Below are 21922 nucleotides of genomic sequence, written 5' to 3'. Positions count from 1 at the left end.
GGCAATGGGACACTAAGATTCCAGAGTAAAAACTCACGTTTCCTTCAATCTTCTGTGATGAGATTCCAGCCCTGGCTGATAGTGGGGCCAGGTGGGGATTTGCCCCTGTAAGTCGTTCTTGGTCCCCTCCGTGGTCAAAGGCACCTTGGAGGTGCCTCTCTGGTAAGTGGGTACCTCAAGTCTAGGTATGTAAAAAGCCCTCACAAATAATCTTCTTGGGGCTCCTTAACTCATACTCCCAGACCAGGCTTGGAGGAACCGGACGTATAGCTCCTTAGGGGTCAGCATGAGCCACTTGTTCTCAGCTTCTCTTGGAAGCCTCAGAGCTGATTCTTGGGAGGCTTCCTATCTCTTGGAGTCACCTGTGCTGACCCAGTTCTTTACTGAGCAGGAGTAAAAGTTTTTGCTACTCTTTGGGATTGTCATCTGGATTCTTTCTCACAGGCTCCCAGCATTTGTGAAAGGGTCTACTGATGGCTTTTTCAGATAGGTTGTGCCTGGGCCCAGCTGCAGGAGTCATCTTTGGAAGATTCCATTTTAGTCTGCGGTGGAGGGAGCCCTGCATACTGAAGCATCTGTTGCGTGAGAGGTGCAAGAACTCACTATCATAGGGGGTGGGGAGTCCTTCAGCCAAGAATGAGAGGCCTCATCTTTCACTTGAGGCCTGAATGGCAGCAGCATGATTTGAAGTTTGCTGGTAAATTTCTAAAACTGTTGGAGAGTCTGTCCCTTTTGCTGTCCTGTCCTGTCCTGTTCAGAGAGTCATCTCTTCTCCCCTTTTGTCCCTCTCTTGTCCAGGTGCTACGTTCAGGGCAAGGGCTTCCTGTCCTTCAGCCTTCCATTCCCAATCAGTTCAGAGACAGGACTATCCACGGTAACCAGGAGTTGAGTGATGAGGAACAGCCTGGTGCTCCTTAACTCATCCAGCCTGGGCAGCCCAGTCTTTCCTTAAGTCCAGTGGGGGCTTAGGACCCACTTAAGCAGAGTTAGAAGGAGCAGGGTACTCTCCAGGCTAATGAGGCCGCCAGGGATAGCCTGTGCTGGTGGCTTCAGAAGGACCTGGTTTGGGGATGGGTACGGCAGGAACAGCCTGAGGACAGTGGGGGTTGGAGAAGTGCCTCCGTTGGGAGCACTACAGGTGAAATGGACCCATCACACTGCTGGGCCATGTGCAAGGCAGAATAGCCCTTCTGTCGTGGAACTCATCCATAGCTGAGAAAATTGAGACGTGGCTGTGACACGTGCTGAGAAATACTACAGCAAAAGGATAGCAGTTTTAATAAATTGAGGGAAAGCCCCTCTGATAAGGTGACATTTGAGCAAAGACTGGGAAGAAGTGAGGTAATGCTCTCCCAATTGTACCTGTGTCTCCAGTCCACGCCCTTGGCCCGTGGACTGAGTGGGGATCCTGTGCCGTGCCATCTCCTACTTCCTCAACTTTTCCACACTCCCGGGTTCCTCAGGGCTCTTAAGCCTTCGTCGCTTTCCCTGGCATGTGTGGAAGATATGCACCCCTCCTAGTCTAGAGCACTTAATGGGCAATCTAACCACTGATAAAGGAGAAGGGGCTTGAGAAACCAGCCTAAGACGACCCTAGGCGGGGCGGGGGCGAGTCAATCACTCGCTCCGCCCGCTGGATGGCGGCCAGTCGTGAACACTTCCCTTCCATTCCGCCCCACGCCGCTAGGGGTCGCCGTGGTGCGCTGCAGTCGGCTTAGGGCGTCCCAGACTAGGCGGAAGCGGCTTTCTGGCCTGCGCTTTATAGGTCTCTCTTGTGCTTCCTGTTTCCTCTTTTACCAAGGACCCGCCAACATGGTAGGTAGTTTGGCTCAAAGCTGCTACTTCTCACAATCGTCCTCCATCCGCCGCGTTTCGCGGCCTGCAGCCCGCAGGGAGGGGCGCAGTGCCTTGTTAGGCCGAAGCTTCCGTGGGCCGCTGGCTTCCGCGCTGACCCCGCGCTCCAGCACTGTCCGGCTGGCCCCCTCCCCTCTCGGGCTCAGTCCCAGCCCACGAACCCCGCTCCGGTCAGGGCGTGACGCCGCGCTGTTCCCGGAGGGGGTCCTGGCTTGCGAGTGACCCTGTCTTCTCCACCCACAGGGCCGCGTTCGCACCAAAACCGTGAAGAAGGCGGCCCGGGTCATCATTGAGAAGTACTACACGCGCCTGGGTAACGACTTCCACACCAACAAGCGCGTGTGCGAGGAGATAGCCATTATTCCCAGTAAGAAGCTCCGCAACAAGATCGCAGGGTGAGTTGAGTCGGCGCTCGGCCTGCTGGGACGGAGAGGCGTGGCCCGCGGGTGGGTCGTGGGAGCTGGGTTAGCACGAGTCTCCTGCTGCTCGGAGCCGAGCGCTGGAGGTGTGCATTTGCGGGGTTTCTTGGGGTTGTCTTACGTTCGCGTTGTATTTGGCGGTTTGACTGGCAGTGGCGCTTGGACGAGGTTAGCCCCAGTCGACCTCTGGAAGATTAATATTTAAAGGCGTGCCTGGTTTAATGCTAAGTTATGTAAATTGGAACTCGAAGGAAAGAAAATGAAGGCTGGGAGGGGCCGTGAAAGTTTGTTGGGAGTATTTGATAGCTTTGAAAGCGAATTTGAATAGAGAGGTTGTGAGACACCAAAGGGACAGGCATGCCTAGGTAAGCGGAGCTGCGTGTAGAGGTTCTGTGTATGTGGGAGGGTCAGAGTCAGGGCTCCCAAGATGGTGAATCCTCTCCCTTCTCACTGTGGGAGAAGAACTGAAACTCTTACATGCACATCCAGACGTTCTGTGTACCATGGGAGCCAGTGTGTGTTCTTGGGCATTTGTACTTTGTAGCTATGTCACACATCTGATGAAGCGGATTCAGAGAGGCCCAGTGAGAGGTATCTCCATCAAGCTGCAGGAGGAGGAGAGGGAGAGGAGAGATAATTACGTGCCTGAGGTAAATTTTCTGGGTCCTATTCTGGACCTCTGGTTCTTCCTGAAAGATAAAGCAGGTTCCTGAGAACCGTTTCAGTTTTCAAAGGGACCTCAGCTGAGTCTCCATGTACCCCTTAACCAGCTGTAGGTGCCCATGTGTTAGCTTCTGTTGTGCCCTTGGGACCATGTAAGTCCGTTATGTTTTTACACATGAAAGGCTTTACTGATGACTGGTGACTTATCGTCTCTTCTGGTTTGATTATTTGCCCTAGCACAGTATTCCTGAAGTATAAACCCAATTTTAAGGTTTTCTAAATTTGTGGTATCCCCTCTATGTCATCAATCCCCTTCTCCCTTTTTTCCCCCTCCCTAATTTAAGAATCTTAGAGAAAAGGCAGGGAAGGTGAGAGATAACTCATTGCTATTTGGGTTCTGCCTTGTTCCTTCTAGGTCTCAGCCCTGGATCAGGAAATCATTGAAGTAGATCCAGACACTAAGGAAATGCTGAAGCTCTTGGTAAGTGTTCCCTGAATTCATAAAGTTAAGTCTTCCTTGGTCACCAGCCATCAGTAGTGTTCTGTTATCTGTAATACCACTAGGTAACACTGAATCTTCAAAATATGTTCTCTTTTCTGTCGCTCTATCCCATGAGGCTTATCCTGTTATTTACATTTTATAGATGATGAAATTGTAATTCCAAGGTTAGTAGGTGGCAGGGATGGGAATTCATCCATACTTCTAACCACTAACCTAGACTGCCTCCAAAGTGGGTTTAGCTGGTTAAGTTTGTTGTCCACAGGCTGTTCTCGTGGGACTTCCAAGACACCCCTTCTCTTTGTTCCTTCTGTTCTTTTCTCAGTTTTGTGGCTGGCTTCTCACATTTACCCCCTTGGTTCCATCCCTAGTTCTCTTTTCAGTCTGCCTGCTTTCCTTCTGTGTCTGTATGCTAACCACTCACATGACCTGTGGTCTCATTTCCAGTTGCTAACTGGGCACTACTTGGGTAGTTCAGCTATCTTTGATACAATTTGATAAGTGTCTCTTCTGTGACATATCTTAGTACTTTTGCAGTTTGGTGAAAGCATGAGCTTCAGAGTCCAGGAGGCAGTTGGTGATTTAGAGCAACTTTATTTTTCTTTTTTATGTTCATGAAATGTCTAAGACATCAATAAGATAATGAATAGAATGAACTCCCGTACACCTACTGCCTAGCTTCAGAAAACATTTCCAGTACAGCTAAAGCCTGCTGCAGACCATTTTCTCCTGAAATAACCACTGTTCTGGAACGCAGTTTTTTAGTTTCAACTCTAAAATTGGTTTTTGAGGATAAAATGAGGAATTCTGGTTATGTGGTGGGCCCTTGGGTTCCTTGCATTTTGATTGAGCCAGCTTAAAGGCAGGGCCTGATGTTGTCCTACCACCACTCTTCTCGGGCCCTTCACAGATGTTGATTGCATAAGTGTTGCCTCCTACCTGAGGCTGGTCCTGGAAATGAAGTGGCACTGTATATGCTTTAGAACAGTGATTCTTATAAAGGGTTAGATTTTGCACCTTCCAGGGGACATTTGGTAATACCTGGGCACATTTTTGGTTGTCACAGTGGGGGGATAATAGCAGGCATTAGTCAGTAAAGGCCAGGGATGCTGTTAAACGTCTTAAAGTGCACAGGACAGCTCCCTCATGGTTGACTGTTGTAGTGGAGGATTCTTCAGATCTCTGAAGCTCTTGGTTTTCTGCAAAGTCTCACCAATCTGACCCCAAGCTGGTGGAGGCTGACAAAAGCATAGCCTAATGGTGGTGGTGGGGCTTTGGACACAGATGTCACGCGTACAGCCACACTAAGCCCGTTTTTATTGTTCCAGGACTTTGGCAGTCTGTCCAACCTGCAGGTCACCCAGCCTACAGTTGGGATGAATTTCAAAACACCACGTGGAGCCGTGTGAATCTTTCTGCTGTGCTGTAATATTTTCAATAAACCTCGGACAACAACCTTGCCTGTGTCATCTGTGGGGTGGGTGCCAATGGAGCTAAGGGCAGGAATTCTTTCCAAAGGGAGGAGTATCCTGAAGAAGAGTGGTCTGCAGTGAACATCTGTAAGTGGCCTCTGGACAGTGTCCATACAGATACTGGATGTATCAGTAGGCCTGAGTCTGGACAACTACATCACTGCTGTGGTTGTCAGCTCTACCCTGCCTAGTCGTGGCAAACCGTGAGCACTCACTCTGGCTTCAGGCAAAAGTCAGGAGATGCCTTTCCCTCCTCACCATGTATGCCCTGCTTGTTTGTGCCTCAGCTGCTCCTTGGGTACATGAGGTTTGGGTTAATGAAGCTGCACATCTTGAAAGGGTAACATTCCTCACTTGTATATGAGGTTTGGGTGAGGTAGGATGGATGTGAAGCCCAAGACCTGGAGCAAAGGAGATTGAATAAGTGTGAGTGGATGTGTGGGGGAGGATCAGTGAAACAACCCGATGTGTCAGTTTAAGGGAGGCAGAGCTCATTAAGGTGGATGCTGTGTAGATGGATCTGAGCTTGGGGATCTGCTGAGGCTGTGTGTCCAAGTGTCTGTTGTGAGAGTGCTAGGTAGGGCTGCTCCCTGTTTTTGAGTAGTGGGAGGAGCAACTAAAGTTGCAGCACAACTTCAAAGTTGTCTGCTTTGTCTCATCTTGGGGCTGAGCTGGGCCTGTTTGAGTGTATGAGTGCATGTCAAGACCTCTGCAAGGTAGTTGTAGGATCTAGGGCAGCCTGGCTCTCCATTGATCCTTGTTCACCTGCTTCTGTCAGGCAGATATGTACAAAAACCCCAAAAATGTGTGTTCTAACTGCACAAAGTTGTAACAATTATGGTATAATTTCAAACTTCAAGAAAAGTTGCAGGAATATAGCACAAAGAACTTTCAAGTACTCTTCCAGACCTCTCAGTTCACATTTTACCCCATTGCTTTATATTCTGTGTATACACACACATTTTTTCCTAATCCATTGGGATTGTTAGATATGTGCCCTTTTGTTCCAAATATTGTCAGTTTCCTAAGAACAAGGACATCCTTTAAATATAATTACAGATCAAATGATATGCTACTGTTACCTAATCCATAGTCCATTGTAAAATTTTCCCAATGTCTTCCATAGTTGTTTTTTCCTGATTCAGGATCCAACCCAGAATAACTACATCTCGTTTTCATGTCCTTCAGCCTTCTTTCATGTCTTTAATTTTTTTTTAATTTTGAAATAATATTTTAATTAATGTCTTTAATATTTTTGAAAAGTATTGACTGATTTTGTAGAATGTCCTTCAACTTGGGTTTGATGTTGCCTCACAATTAGATTTAATTTAGCTTTTTCTGTAGGAATACAGATGGTCTCCTACTTAAAATGGTTCAATTTAAGATTTTTTGACTTAAGGATGCAGTGAAAGTGATATGCAAACAGTAGAAGCTACTGAATTTTGATCTTTTCCCAGGCTAGTGATGTATGACTCATGATGCTGGGCAGTGGCAGTGAGCCTCAGCTCCCAGTCAGCTATGTGATCTCAAAGGTAAACAACCAATACACTTAACTACTCTGTACCCATACAAACATTGTTTCAGTACAGTGTTCAGTACCTGAGATACCCAACACTTTATTATAAAATGGGCTTTGTGTTAGATGATTTTGCCCAACTGTAAGCTAATGTGTTAGGGCATTAAAAATAGCCTCAGCTAAGTTGTGATATTCACTAGTTTGTGTATTAAATGTATGTTTGAGGTAGGGTATTTTCAGTTTGCTAAGGGTTTATTGCAACATAACCCCATGGTAAGTCAAGGAAGATGTGTACCGCAGAAGTGATACTGTGTGCTTGATGCATGGTACTGGGAGGCACAGAATATCTCAGTTTTAGTGATGTTTATTTGAGCACTTGGATTAGGGTGCGTCTGTGAAGTTTCTCCACTGTAAGTTGTGAGGAGATATTTTGAGACTAGATAACCTGTTCAACTTTTCATTCACTGGTTTTAGCATCTATTGATATTTTTAACTCTGTCGTTACCTTTATATTTATTAGTATTGTACAGTAAGGAAGAGCTTTCTCTTATTTATTCACTGCAAACTTTTCTTTCCATTTTTTGGTGTGGAGCCAGGCATTCTCAGCAAATACTCTTGCCTTCCAAATACAACTCTGTATAAAGAAGCCTTCCCTCTTGGTTTTTGGTGTCCGGTGATGAAAGGGGTGGGCTTTCTGTATGGGGGAGAAATTAGAGCTGGGTTACCGATGGCTACGAAAACTAACCAACCAGCAACGAGGCTGTTTGCTGTGATGTTTGCCACACTCGCCCACTAGGAGGCAGTGTCATTGCTATTCTGCATCTGTCTGGTTCGTCTACCTCTAAGGCCCTGTGCTCTAGGGAACTTAAAAGAGGCGTGGGAAGGGTCTGGGGAGGAGGAGGGAGCCGACTTGGTCTGCAGGAGGAAGCTGTTTTATCCTCCATCAGTGCTGAGGAAGTTGTAGGCCTTAGTCCTTTCAGTGAAAAATAAGATCTGTGCTCATTAGAACTTCCCGTGGAGCTTGTTAAAAGCAGGTGGCCGGGCCGCGCCCCCGGGGTCCGTGATTCGTGCTTCAGGAGGTGGGCGGGGCCGGCGCAGGTGTTTCGCGGGCGCTCGCCGGCAGCCGCGATCCCAGCTGGGTTGGAAGCTGCCGGGCTAGCGCCGGCTGGCCCTCTTTGCGGTCTCTCCCATGTTGTTTGGGTCGGATAATGCTCTTGGCATAAAATAGACAGGGTAGTCTTCTGCCTTCTGTGTCACAGACGGCAACTTCAAGATTTGAAAGTGCCCCAGGAAAATTTTGGAGGTAATTTTTTTCTTTTTTTCCTATATTGTCCTTAGTTGTGTTAAAGTATAATTTTCAACAGTGACTCTCATACAGATGGGTATAATATGAACATGTTAAGCATTTTTAATAACAGTGAGAGAACTGAGATGTTATAATCAGTTCAAAGGAGAAGTCAAGGACAAATTTGGAGTAAAGGAATGCTGAAGTGAATTTACAAATGGACATGAGACTGACTTCTTCCACAGGAGGGAAGTCAGCAGAACCTCTACCCAACAGAATTTGTTTGCATTTGTCTATAGATAAGAATTATTTGTATTATCAGGTATCTACAACTTAAGAGTTGTAAAATAGCTCCAAGGCAGTGAAAGGTGCGGAGCCTCTCTACAGAAACCAAATCAAAACCCAGGTTGTTGGGATTAACAGTTGAGGCACAGATTTTCCCCTCTGTAAATTCATACTCTCTGTATTGCCTATATTAATATTTTCAGTTTTATCAGTGCATAATTATAGTTTTTCTCTCATAATTAGGAAAACTCCCCGTTATCATGTATAATTTGAAATGTTTGTTTTCTAAATTAAACTTATCAGATGTTCGGTTATTTTATCGATAGTTTCAAAGAACCAGCATTTGGAGTTTTAACTTTGTTTTTACTTTGCTTGAGGTTGCCGCTTTTCCTCATTATATACTGGAAAAAACAAACAACGGGATTCAATTGCGAGGAATGTGAGTAAAGCTCATTTTCTCTTTTTCAACTGCAGGGGTCAGCAAACTATGCCCAGCTGCCTGTTTGTGGGTAAGCCATGAACTAAGACTGGTTTTCACATTTCTAAATGCTTTAAAATAATAGCAACAGCAAGAGGAGAATACTATGGTGTGTAGAAATTAGACAAAATTCAAATCAATGTCTATAAACAACGTTTCATTGGGACACAGCCACATTCATTTGTTTACAGATTGTAGATAGCTGTTTTCTTGATACAATGGCTGAGTTAAATAGTTGCCACAGAGACAGTACATGGCACTGTCATCACTTTGCACTGCAGATTGCAGTTAAACATTTATAACTCAGTAGCGTTTTGAGGGCCACACCTATCAACATATTGTGACATTTTATTTCTTAAAAATTATTAGACCATACTTATGTTAAAAAAGAGAAAACTGGGCTTTAAATATTGTATTTTTAAGGTAAGAGTAGCCCATTCATTAGGTAGGCAAGGGAAACTTAACCAGTGGTGAGTTAATTTCTCTGGAAGAAACACCTGCAGAGAAAATAGACTTATTTAAAACTATTAGCCTTTGGGTGAGAGTGGTTGCTTAAAGAGTTGGGAACATTGGGAGCAATATCAGTAGTCAGTTCAAAACAAGGCAAATGATCTTGAATGGTTTTCCTTGGCTCTTGATGAGTCAAAAAATGTCACCAGTACTGCTCAGTTGTTTATGCAAGAGTCTGTGTCAACTTTGAAGGGTCTAAAGAATTAGTTTCTAGAGTAATCTGCATAGAACAACTACAGGTGAGAATAATTTTAAAGATGAGACATCACTGATTCAGTATAACCTGAAGTGGGAATTGGCTGAGCTAACGTTACAGCTGATGTTGGTAGAAATAAGTACAGAGCAGAAAGGGCTTATTTGGATGGAATTCAAAGCTTGCAGAAATGTAAAGCTTTTAAAACCTGTGCTATTCGTTATGTTACTCATTAATATGTATTCTGTAGAAAATATCTAAATCTGTCAATTATTGAACCAGTACTGTTAGCAATGAATTCTACTCACTCTCGTAGACTTAACCATCATTAGTTCCATGAATTTGGAAGTTTTATTTAACTGCGGTGAAGTTTTTTTTTTAACATATGACATTTATTGTTTTAACCGTTCATAAGTGTACAGTTCAGAGGCATTAAGCATGTTTACAGTGCTGTGGTAATCATCATCACTATATCTAAAACTTTTTCATCATCCCCAGCAAAAACTCTGTACTCGTTAATAACTCCCTATTCCCCATATCACATTTTGTTTATCCATTCATTTTTTGGTGGACATTTTGGTTGCTTTTGCTCTTTGGTTGTTGTGAATAATGCTACTGTGAACATGGGTGTACCAATATCTGTTCAAATCCCTGTTTTCAATTATTTTGAGTATATACCAAGAGGTGGAATTGTTAGATCATATGGTAAACCTATGTTTAATTTTTTGAGGAAATGCCATACTATTTTCCAAAGCAACTTCACTTTTACATTCCTACCAGCAATGCACAAGAGTTCCAATTTCTCCACATCCTTGCCAAAACTTGTTACTTTGCATTTATTGTTTTTGATTTTATCTTTTTGATAATAGCCATCCTCACGAGTGTGAAGTGGTATCTCATTGTAGTTTTGACTTTGCATTTCCCTAATGATTAGTGATGTTGGACATCTTTTTCTGTGTTTATTGGCCATTTGTATATCTTCTATGGAGAAATGTCCAAGTTCTTTGTCATTTTTTTAAACTGGGTTTTATTGTTATTGAGTTGTAGGAGTTCTTTGTATATTCTGGATATTAATTCTGGATGTGATTTGCAAATATTTTCTCTTATTCTCTGGGTTGCTTTTCTCTCTGTTGATACTGTCCTTTGATGCACAAAAGTTTTAAATTTTGATGGAGTTCAATGTGTTATTTTTTTCTTTTATTATCTATGCTTTTGGTGTCATATCTAAGAATCCTTTGCTAGATCCACAGCCATGAAGAATTACCCCTATGTTTTCTTTCAATAATTTTATGGTGTTAGCCCTTACATTTAATTCTTTGATACATTTTGTGTTAATTTTTGTCTATGGTATGAGGTAGGAATCCAACTTCATTCTCTTGTGTATGGAAGTCCAGTTGTCCCAGCATCATCTGTTAAAAAGACGACTCCTTTCCCATTGATTGGACTTGAGACGCTTGTCAAAAATCAGTTAGCCATAAATGTATGGGTTTGTTTCTGAACTCTCAGTGCTATTCCATTGGTCTGTAAGTCTGCCCTTCTGTCAGTCCACAGTGTTTTGATTACTGTAGCTTTGTAGTGAGCTATGAAGTGTGAGTCTTCCCACTTTGTTCTTTTTCAAGATTTTTTTTTTTTTTGTCTACCTGGGCTGTGTAAGTTAGTGCTGCCAAAACAAAATACCACAGACAGGGTGGCTTAAACAGAGATTTATTTTCTTACAGTTCTGGAGGCTAGAAGTCCAAGATCAAGATGTCAGCAGGTTTGATTTCTCCTGAGGCCTCTCTTCTTGCCTTGCAGCTGGCTGCCTCCTTGCTGTGTCCTCATGTGGTCTTCTCTGTGCATGCATAGCCCTGGTCTCTGTGTATCCAAATTTCCTGTTTTATAAGGACACCAGTCAGATTAGACTAGGGCCTACCCTAACTGGACTCCTTGTAACATAATTACTTCTTTAAAGGCCCTGTCTGCAAATACAGTCACATTCTGAGGTACTGGAGGTTAAGGCTTCTGCATATGAACTTGGGGGAATACAATTCAGCCTATTACATGGACTCCATGCACTGAATTTGAGGATCAGCTTTTCCATTTCTGCAAAAAAATGCCCACTGGAATTTTAATAGGAGTTGCTCTGAATTTTGTAGATGGTTTTGGGTAGTATTGACATCTTGACAATTTTAAGTCTTCCAATCCGTGAGCATGGGTTGTCTTCCCACTTATTCCTATCGTCTTTAATTTCTTAGAGGAATATTTTGTAATTTTCAGGGAACAAGTCTTTCACTTCTTGCTTAAATTTATTCCCAGGCATTTTATTCTTTTAGATTGTGCTATGGTGATATAATAAGAAATATGTATTTAGTCTTTCTCCCCAGTTCTTGGCAAAAAATCTTCTAAAACCCTTGGAATTTCCTAAGTGTTATTCATAATAAGCCCCTTTCCACCATACCTGAGTTTATGCTAATGAGGTGACTCTTGGTGGGCTATAGCTTCAGGATGGGGGCTGGTTGCTAGAGGAACCAACTATGTGATTAGAGGATTGGAACTTTTAACCCCACCCCCTGACCACTGGAGGGGAGAGGGGGTGGAAATAGTTAATCACCAGTAGCCAGTGATTTACTCCATCATGTCTACATAATTGAACCTCCATAAAAACTCTAAGTGATGGGGTTTGGAGAGCTTCCACGTTGGTGAATGTGTGCTGGGAAGATGGCACATCCCAAACTCCTTGGGGACAGAAGATCCTGTGCTGAGGATCTTTCCAGATCTCACCCTATGTACCTCTTCATCTGGCTGTTTATTTGTATCCTTTATAATAAATCAGTAATAGTAAAGTTTTCCCTGAGTTCTGTGAGCTGTTACAGCAAATTATTGAACCTGAGATGGGGTCATGGGAATCCCCAATTTGTAGCCAAATCAGACAGAAGTAAGGGTAACCTGGGCACTCACAGCTTGGAACTGGTATCTGAAGTTGGGGGATTGATATGTTAATCTGTGGGGTCTGTGTGAACTCTGGGTAGTGAGTGTCAAAACTGAATTAAATTGTAGGACACCCAGTTGGTGTTTACAGAGAATTAGAGAATCGCTTGGTGTGGAAAACCCACACAGATATTACTGTAAATGAAATTGTTTTCTCAGTTTTCTTTTCTAATTATTCATTATTGGTGTATAGAAACACAACTGATTTTTGCAGTTTTGGTGAATTTGTTGATTAGCTCTAGTAACTTTTTTGTACATTCCTAGGGATTTTCTATGTATAGGATCACGTCACCTGCAAATACAGGTAGTTTTATTTCTTCATTCCCAATTTGGATGCCTTTTATTTCTTTTTCTTATCTAATTGTTCTGCTAGAATTTCTAGTACAGTGTTAAACAGCAGTGGTGAAAGCAGGCATTCTTGTCTCATTCATGAAATTACAAGTAAAACTTTCAATCTTTCATTATGGAGCATAATGTTAGCTGTGGTTTTTTCATAAATGCCCTTTATTATGTTGAGGAATCTGCCCTCTATTCCCAGTTTTCTGAGTTTTTATCATGAAAGAGTGTTGGCTTTTGTAAATGCCTTTTCTGTATCAATTGAGATGATAGTATTTTTTTTTTCTTTCCTTCTAGTACTGTGATATATTACAGTTGTTTTTCTCTTATGTTGAACCCTTGCATTTCTGTTATAAGTTCCACTTTGTCATGGTGTATAATCCTTTTAATGTGTTCAGTTTGGTTTGCTAGTATTTTATTGAGGAGCTTTGCACTGATATCCATAAGGGATATTGATTTCTAATTTTTTTTGTGATGGTCTTAAGCCATAGCTTTGGTATCAGGGAAATTCTGACCCCATAGAATGAGATGGAAAGTGTTCTCTCTTCATTTATTTCTGTGAAGAGTTTGAGAAGGACTGGTTTTAATTTTTCTTTAAATTTTTGATAGAATTCACCAATGAATCCATGTGGTCCTAGACTTTTCTTTGTTGAGAAGTTTTTGATTACTAATTCAATATTTTTACCTGTTACAAGTCTAGGGAGATTTTCTGTTTCTTCTTCAACCAATTTAGGTAATTTGTGTGTTTCTAGGAATTTGTCCATTTCATTGAGGTTATCCAAGTTTGGAGCCCAAAGGAGGATTCCAGTTTTTTCTTTTGTTAAACCTTGGCTATTAGGAGCTAGGGAGTGAGAAAGTGTGTATGTGTGTGTGTATAAATGAATATAAATATATAAAAATATGTTTTTATTTATAAAAGTGCAATTTGATTTAGGACTTTAACCTAACAAATTCAGCTACAAAGCAAGTTATTTTCCTTCTTAAAAGAAAATACTTATTTGAACAGGCAGCACATCACATGGTTCACAATTCAAGAGGTGAAAATGAGTTTACAGTGAGTAATCTCCATCCATCTCATGTCTTCATCCTTCTAGTTCCCCCTTTGCACATGGAGCCCTGTTGTCAGTTTCCTGTGTGTCCTAGATATGTTACATGTATATGTGGCAGGTTTTAATGTATCTCCACACATTATTAAAGCCCCCTCCCTTTAAGAGGTGTAGGTTTCATCCCTCCTCTTGGTTATGGGCTGGACTTAGCACCTGCCTTATAACTAATAGAACATGACAGGGTGATAGTGTATATAACATCTAAGACTAAGTTATCAGAACACCTTGTGGCTTCCTCCTTGCTCTTTGTTGTATCAATAGCTCTAGGGGAAGCCAGCTGCCATGTTGCAAAGACACTTAGGCAGCCTTTTGAGAGGTCCACCTGGTGAGGAACTGAGGCCACCCGGCAACAGTAGTGTAAGAAAGTCATCTTGGAAGTGGACTGACACTCCAGCCCCAGTGAAGCTTTCAGATGACTGCTGTTTTGTTTTGTTTTTAAGCGTTCCTGGGTTTTTATTTTATTTTTTGGCCGTGTCTCACAGCTTGCAAAATCTTGGTTCCCTGACCAGGGATCAAACCTGTGCTCCCCACTGCAGAATCACTGAGTACTAACCACTAGACTGCCAGGGAAGTCCCAACATCTTATTTTTTAAAATTGAGATATAATTCACATACATAGACTTTTCCCTTTTGAAGTATAAATATAGGGGTTTTTAGTTATTCACAAGATTGTGCAACTCTCACCACTATATAACTTCAGAACATGTTCAACACCTCCAAAGGAAGCCTCATACCAATTCACTCCCAACTCACACCCCATTTCCCCACCCCCAGCCCATGGCAACCACTAATCTACTCTTAATTTCTAAGGATTTGTCTGGAAATTTCACAGAAATGGATTGTATAATATATGGCCTTTTGTGTCTGGCTTCCTTCACTTGGCATAATGTTTTCAAGGTTCATCTGTGTTATAGCATATATCAGTACTTCATTCCTTTGTATGGCTGGATAATATTCCAGTGTATGGATAATAACACATTTTGTTTATACATTCATCAGTTTATGAACATTTGGGTGTTTTCAATTTTTTTTAGTTATTGTGAATAATGCTGCACTGAACATGTATAAAAATTTTTGTGTGAACCTATGTTTTCATTTCACTTGAGTACACACCTAAGAGTGCAATTGTTGGGGTCAGATGGTAACTCGATGTTTAACTTTTTGAAAAATTGCCAAAATTGTTTTCCGAAGCAGCTGTACCATTTTACATTCCAACCAGCAGTGTATGGGGGTTCCAATTCCTCCACGTTCTCACCAGAACTTGTTATTAACTGCCTTTTTTGATGATGCTATACTAGTGTGTGTGAAGTATATCTTATTGTAGTTTTCTTTTGAGTTTCCATGATGGTTAAGGATGTTGCGCATCTGTTCATGTGCTTATTGACCATTTGTATATATTCTTTGAAGAAATGTCTACTCAGATCCTTTGCTCATTTAGAAACTGGATTATTTATCTTTTTATTGTTGAGTTTGAGTTCTTTATATATTCTGTCTACTAGGACCTTATCAGATATATGATCTGCAAATAGTTTCTCTCATTCTATCAATTGTTTTTTCACATTCCTGATAGTGTCCTTTAAAGCAGAGTTCTAAGTTTTGATGAAATCCAATTTATCTGTTTTTTTCTTTGGTCGCCTGTGTTTTAAGTGTCATATGTAAGAAATCATTGCCTAATCCAAGGTCACTATGATTTGTACCTGTGTTTTCATCTAAAGGCTTTCTAGTTTTAGCTCTCATGCTTAGGTCCTTGATCTGTTTTGTGTTAATTTTTATATGTGGTATGAAGTAGGGGGTCCAACTTCATTCTTTTGCATGTAAATACCCAGTTATCCCAGCCCCATTTGTTGAAAAGACTTTTTTTCCCCACTGAAAGGTCTTGGCACCCTTGTAGGAAATCATTCAATCATAAATGTAAGAGTTTATTTCTGGACTCAGTTCCATTCCATTAACCTATATGCCTATTGTTATGCCAGTATTACACAGTCTTGATTACAATAGCTTTATAGAAAATTTTAAAATAAGGAAGTGTGTGTCTTCCAACTTTGTTGTCCTTTTCCAAGATTGTTTTGGCTATTCAGGTCTTTGATATTTCCATATGATTTTTTAGAATCAGCTTGTCAATTACTGCCAAAAAAGAAAAAGGAGGGGGGCAGTTGGACCTTTAAAAGGGATTGCATTGAACCCATAAATCAATTTGTGGACTTTTATTAGTTTCCTAGGGCTGCCATAGTAAAGAACCACAAACTGGGAGGCTTAAAACAATAGAAATTTAATTATTGTCTTATAGTTCTGGAGGTTAGAAGTCTGAAATCAAGGTGTCTTCAGGGCCATGCTTCCTCTGAAACCTACAGGTGAATCCTTCCTTGTCTCTTCCTAGCTTCTGGTGGTTTTCCAGCAATCTTTGGTATTCATTGGCTTGTAGGGGCATCACACATGGCATCTTTTTGTAAGGACACCAACCATATTGATTTAGGGGCCTACCCTATTTCAGTATGACCTCATCTTAACTAATTACATCCACAAATGACCCTATTACAAATAAGGTCACATTCTGAGGCACTAGGGTTAAGACACGAACATATTGTTTTGGGGAGGACACAGTTCAACCCTCAACAGGGGCTACTGTCTACCTAACAATATTGCCTTCCAGTGCATGAACATGGGATATATTTCAACTTAATTTATTGTAACAATGTTTTGTAGTTTTCAGTGTACAAGCCTTGTACTTCTTTATTCCTAAGTATTTTTATTCTTTTTGATGCTATTATAAGTGGAATTATTTTCTTTAATTTCATTTTTTTAAATTGAAGTATAGTTGATTTACAATATTGTGCTAGTTCCAGGTGTACAGCAAAGTGATTCAGTTGTGCGTGTGTGTATTTTTTTATTCTTTCCCATTATAGTTTATTACAAGATATTGAATATAGTTCCCTAATTTCATTTTTTGATTAATCATTATTACTGTATAGCAATAGACTTGATTTTTATATTATTGAAATTTTATCCTACAGCCTTGCTACTGTTGGGGAGAAGGACATTTCCCCTCTAACCCTCTTGAGTTCTTTTGGCTGGTATAATAATTAAATTGACACAAAACAGGTAACAGAAAGGAAAAGAAATTAATATGTACAAATGGAGGTCTCATAGAAATGGGACCCTCAAAGTGACCAAAGCAAGCTGTTTATATTTCATTTTTAAACAAAGAAACAATTATTTGTGAAAATTTAACAAAGGGGCGTGTGTTTGGGGTTGCAGACTAATAAAGGAGTAGAAAAATGTGTTTATACAGCTTTTTTAGCCCTAAATTCCCTGCCCCTGATGATGAGGATGCTTTCCATCCTCCTGGTATAGGGAGGATACTTACACATGGGAGATTTTTTTCCTTCTTTCAGGGGGAAATAGGGAGGTCAGAGTATTTTTTTATATCATTTTTTCCTGCTATTTCTCAAGTAACTTTAATTCAAGATAACATGCCTTTGTGGCATATCTTGGGGTGGCCTGCTCTGAGCCCCGGCACTAGCTCAAATGGGCTTTTGTGTGTGTGTGTATTCCTTAGGATTTTCTATATACAAGATCATATTATCTGTAAATAGACATAATTTGAAATTTTCTTTTCCAATCTGGAGGCCTTTTCTTTTTTACTTTCTTTTTTTTTCCCCTAATTGTCCTGGTGAGTACCTGTAGCATATTGCCTCAGTACAACACTGCCTAAGTAGTAAGAGCAGATGTCTTTGTCTTGCTCCTGATCGTAGGCAGAAAGTTTCCAGTCTTTCACTACTAAGCAAAATGTCAGCTGTGGGTTTTTCATGATGCCCTGTATCAGGTTGAGGAAGTTCCTAGTTTATTAGTGTTTTTATCATGAGAGTGTTGAATTTTGTCAAATGCTTTTTCTGTGCTTACTGAGACAATCATGTAGTTTTCTGTATTCTATCAATAAAATGTGTTACAATGATTTTCCTACATTGGACCAATCTTGCATTCCTGAGATAAATCTCACTTTTTTATATGTTGCTACATTCCATTTGCTAGATTTTTGTAGAGGATTCTTGCATCTGTATTCATAAGTGATATATTGGTTTGTGGTTTTCTTGTGATATCTTTGTCTGGTCTTGGTATTGGGGTAATACTAACCTCACAAAATGAGTTGGGAAGTGTTCCTTCCTCTTCTGTTTCTAGGAAGAATTTGAGAGGAATTGGTGTTAAGTCTTTTTTCGATGTTTGGTAGAATTCAGTGGTGAAGCCATCTGGTCCTGAGTTTTTCTTCGTGGGAAATTTTTTGATCACTAATTCTATTTCTGCTTATTGTAGGTCTATTCAGCTTTTCTATTTCTTACTGAGTCAGTTTCATTAATTTGTGTCTTTATAGAATTTGTACATTTCACCTGGTTATCTAATGTGTTGTTATATAATTATTCATAGTATTATCATTTTTATTTCTGTGATTGGTAGCGATGTGCCCCCATCTTTCATTCATGATTTTAACAGCTTAAATCTTTTCTCTTTTTGTTAGTCTAGCCCAAAGTTTTTGAATTTGTTCATTTTTCAAAGAATCAACTTCTGGTCTTGTTGATATTTCTCTATAGTTTTCCTATTTTTAATGCATTTACTTCTGCTACAATCATTATTATTTCTTTCCTAATGTTTGCTTTGGTTTAATTTGCATTTCTTTTACTAACTTATTAAGGTAGAAAGCGATTGATTTGAGTTTTCTTTTTCAGTGTATAATTTACAGCTATAAATTTTTCTGTAAGCACTGCTTTCTCTACACTGCATAAATTTTAGCTCCTTATGTTTTCATTTTCATCATCTCAAAGTATTTTCTAATTTCTCTTGTTACTTATTCATTGATCTATTGGTGATTTAGTATTGTTTCATTTCCACATATTTGTGAATATCCGAATTTTCCTGCTATTGATCTCTAGTTTCATTCCATTTTGGTCAGAGAACATACTTCGTATGAGTTCAGTTCTCATTAAGACTTGTATCATGGCCTATCCTGGAAAATGTTCCATGTAGAATTTAAGAAGAATGTGTATATTTCTGTTGTTGGATGCAATGTTCTATAGTTGCATTTTAAGTGGTTGTGTTACAGCATTGTTGAAATCTTCTGTTTCCTTGTTGATCCTCTGTCTACTCATTGTATCCATAATTGAAAGTGGGGTATTGAAGACTCCAACAATTATTGTTAAATTGTCTGATTTTCCATTCAGTTCTGTCAGTTTTTGCTTCATGTATTTCGGTGCTCTGTTATTAGGTACGTATGTTTATAATTGTTATGTCTTCTTGATAGGTTGTCTCTTTCATCATGATAAAATGTCCTTCTTTGTTCCTAGTGACAGTTTTTGTTTTAAAGTGTATTTTGTCTGATATAAGTATAGCCACTTCAGTTCTTTCAGTTACTGTCTGAATGGTATATTGTTTTCTATCCTTTTAGTTTCAGTCTATTTGTATCTGAATCTAAGGTGTGTCTCTTGTAGACAGCATATAATTTGATTGTTTTTAAAAAATCCCCTATGACAATCTCCACCTTTAGTTGTATTGTTCAATCCACTTATATTGAGTGCCCTTTCTGATACAGTAGAATTTATGCCTTCCTTCTGGCTATTTGTTTCCTGTATGTCTTATGTCTTTTTTGTTCCTCTGTTTCTCCATGGCTGCCTTCTTTCTGTTAAACAGATATTCTCTAATACACCATTTAAATTACCTTTTTATTTCTTTTAATATATATCCTTTCAGTTGTTTTTCTTAGTGGTTGTCCTGGATATCTTAGTTTATAATAATCTGGTTCGGATTAATACCAACTTTATTTCAACAATATGCAAAATTTTGCTCCTACACAGTTCTATTTCTCCCTTCCTTTGTGTTGTTATTATCCTCCACATTAAATCTTTACATATTGGATGCCCATCCACATCTCACTGCCATATCACATCACTGCCTACTGGCCTCCACAGTTTATGATGAGAAGTCAGCTACTTATCTTATTGAGGATGTCTTGCACATTCTTGTGATGTCATTTCTCTCTTTTGGCCTTTAAGATTCTCTCTTTGTCTCCAGCTTTCAACAGTTTGCTTATGATGTGTCTTGAGATGGCTCTGTTTGAGTTTATCCTACTTGGAGTTCACTGAGCGTCTTGGGTCTGTAGGCAAATGTTTTTCATCGAATTTGGGAACTTTTTTGCCATTATTCCTTCAAATATTCTTCTTTTCCCCTTTCTCTTCTCCTTCTAGGATTCTCATTATGGGTATGTCAGTACACTTGATGCTGTCCCACAGGTCTCTGAGGCTTTATTCAATTTTCTTTATTTTTTTTCCTTTGTATTCCTCAAGACTGGTAAACCCAATGGGCCTGTCTTCAAGGTAACTGATTCCTCTTCCACCTGCTGAAACCTGCTGTTGAACACCTCTAGTGAATTTTTCATTTCAGTCATTGTACTTTTAACTCTAGACTTTCTATGTGGTTCTTTATTTATAATTTCTATCTATTGATATTCTTTTTGGTAATACATTGTTTTCATACTTTAGTTGTTCAGATAGTATTCCCTTTAGTTCTTTGAACATATTTTAAATAGCTGATGTAAAGTCTTTGGTCCGCTCTTAGGAACTATTTCTATTGATAGTGTTTTCCCCTTTGCATATGGATTACGCTTTTTTGTTTCTTTGCATGTCTTGTAAAATACATTGTTGAAAACTGAAAACTGGACATTTAATGTCATGTGGCAACTTTGGAAATCAGGTTATTCCTCATCCTCAAGGTTTTTTGTAGTTGCTGAGATTATTTGTTTAATGACTTTACTGTGCTATTTTTGTAAGGTCTGTGTTCTTTTTTGTGTATGCCCACTGAGGTCTCTGCTCAGTTAGATTAGTGGCCAGCTAATGATTGGTCAAAGATTTCCTTTGATACCTTGAACCAGTAAATCACCCAGTCATTGCCAAGGGGTTCTGTATGCTTGTTGTGGCATGCCTTCAGCACTCGGCCAGACACTTAATAACTCTGCATTAGACTTCACGTTCTGCTTGTAAAGAGCCTCGATGGCAGCTAGAGGCGAGCAGTTCTTTTCTGAGCATGCACACAGTCCTCCGTGTGCCTTAGCATTCTAGATTTTGAGGAATATTTCAGATTTTCACAGCCCTTATGGACAGCTCCTTCCCTAGATTTTACTTTTAAGCTTTTTGGGTAGCCTCTTGTTTGCTCCAGTTGTTTTATCCACTGCCTCCAGCAGCCATAAAATCAAACAACTGCATCAAAATGTTTTTGCCGACACCCCCAGGGAAAAGATTTTTCACACCGGACAAGCTCCAAGTCTAATCAATAAAGACAGCCCTGCAAGTAGAGTCTTCCAGGGAGCCACCAGACAGGTCGTATAATGACAATTCTGTGGGAGTGAGGTAGCTCATTCCTGAGAGCTCCAACCCTGATTTGCTTCTCCTGTTGCCTGATTTTCCCCTGTGATTGTGGCTGTTGATTTTCAAGGCTCTCACAGAGCTGGAGAGAGGGGGATAGAAATAGGACAAGTTAAATTGCCACAAAACTCACTGTCATTACTGAGATTGAGCCACTTTTTTTGATTAAAACTCCCCAGATTGCTGCAATCTTTTGGTTATTCCAGAGTTCTGAAAAACTCTGGTTAGTTCTGACAATTTTGGTTAGTTTTCTTATTGCCTTTATGGAGGTTATAATTTTTGAAGTCCTTACTCCATTTTCACTGATATCACTTCCTGGCCAACGTCTTGACTATAACCCATGAGAGACACCTACGAAGCCACTCCCAAATTCCTGACCCGCAGAAACTGAGATAATAAATGTTTGTTCTTTTAAGTTGCTAAGTGTTTGAGTAATTTATTATGTACCAATGGATTACTAATAGCATTTGTAAAAAACTACATATATTTCTCTCCTTTTAAATACATACTGAAGCACACTTTCCACAATGCCCTACACTTTTTTCACTCAGTGAATACTGGTTTCTTTCCCATTCCTGTTTGATGGCTCTTTGAGATTCCATTGTGCATGCATGTGACCAATAACTTATGATTGATGTCTGTCTCCACTCACTTAATGACGAATATGAAGATTATATCCAGTCTTCTGCTCTTTCAAATAATGCGAGGATGAAGCCTTATTAATGCAAGATTTCTCATGTGTAGCAAACTCTCATTTCTAATTTTGTGTCTTCTAAAAACTGGGCTTTTACATTTTATTTCCATAGAAATGAAAACCCTGAATGAATCTAGTGGAAACCATAAGGACAAGGCAAGTATCTCGCTGAACAGGAAGTCTAGAGTTTTGAGGGTTCCGGGGCTGGTCGATAACACTGACCCAGATTTCTTCCATCCTTC

At 40.2% G+C, this 21922-nt stretch overlaps 1 protein-coding gene across 1 annotated transcript; it reads left to right on the top strand.

The window, feature by feature from the left end:
* Positions 1-1700: 1700 nt before the first annotated feature.
* On the top strand, positions 1701-4890 carry RPS17 (ribosomal protein S17). Its single transcript, XM_057725086.1, has 5 exons — positions 1701-1815; positions 2098-2249; positions 2818-2923; positions 3352-3417; positions 4764-4890. The coding sequence occupies exons 1-5, from the start codon at positions 1813-1815 to the stop codon at positions 4842-4844; spliced, it is 408 nt and encodes a 135-aa protein (XP_057581069.1). The 5' UTR covers positions 1701-1812; the 3' UTR covers positions 4845-4890.
* Positions 4891-21922: the final 17032 nt, after the last annotated feature.

The sequence above is a fragment of the Hippopotamus amphibius genome, chromosome 2 (genome assembly GCF_030028045.1).
Source record: "Hippopotamus amphibius kiboko isolate mHipAmp2 chromosome 2, mHipAmp2.hap2, whole genome shotgun sequence".
Lineage (NCBI taxonomy): Eukaryota > Metazoa > Chordata > Mammalia > Artiodactyla > Hippopotamidae > Hippopotamus > Hippopotamus amphibius.
This window is presented reverse-complemented; position numbering and strand designations above follow the sequence as displayed.

What these genes read in the sequence shown, in the direction of transcription:
- RPS17 (XM_057725086.1), top strand. An exon ending in GAGATAATTACGTGCCTGAG is followed by an intron (nt 2,924 to 3,351) that starts GTAAATTTTCTG and finishes TGTTCCTTCTAG; the next exon opens with GTCTCAGCCCTGGATCAGGA. An exon ending in AGGAAATGCTGAAGCTCTTG is followed by an intron (nt 3,418 to 4,763) that starts GTAAGTGTTCCC and finishes TTATTGTTCCAG; the next exon opens with GACTTTGGCAGTCTGTCCAA.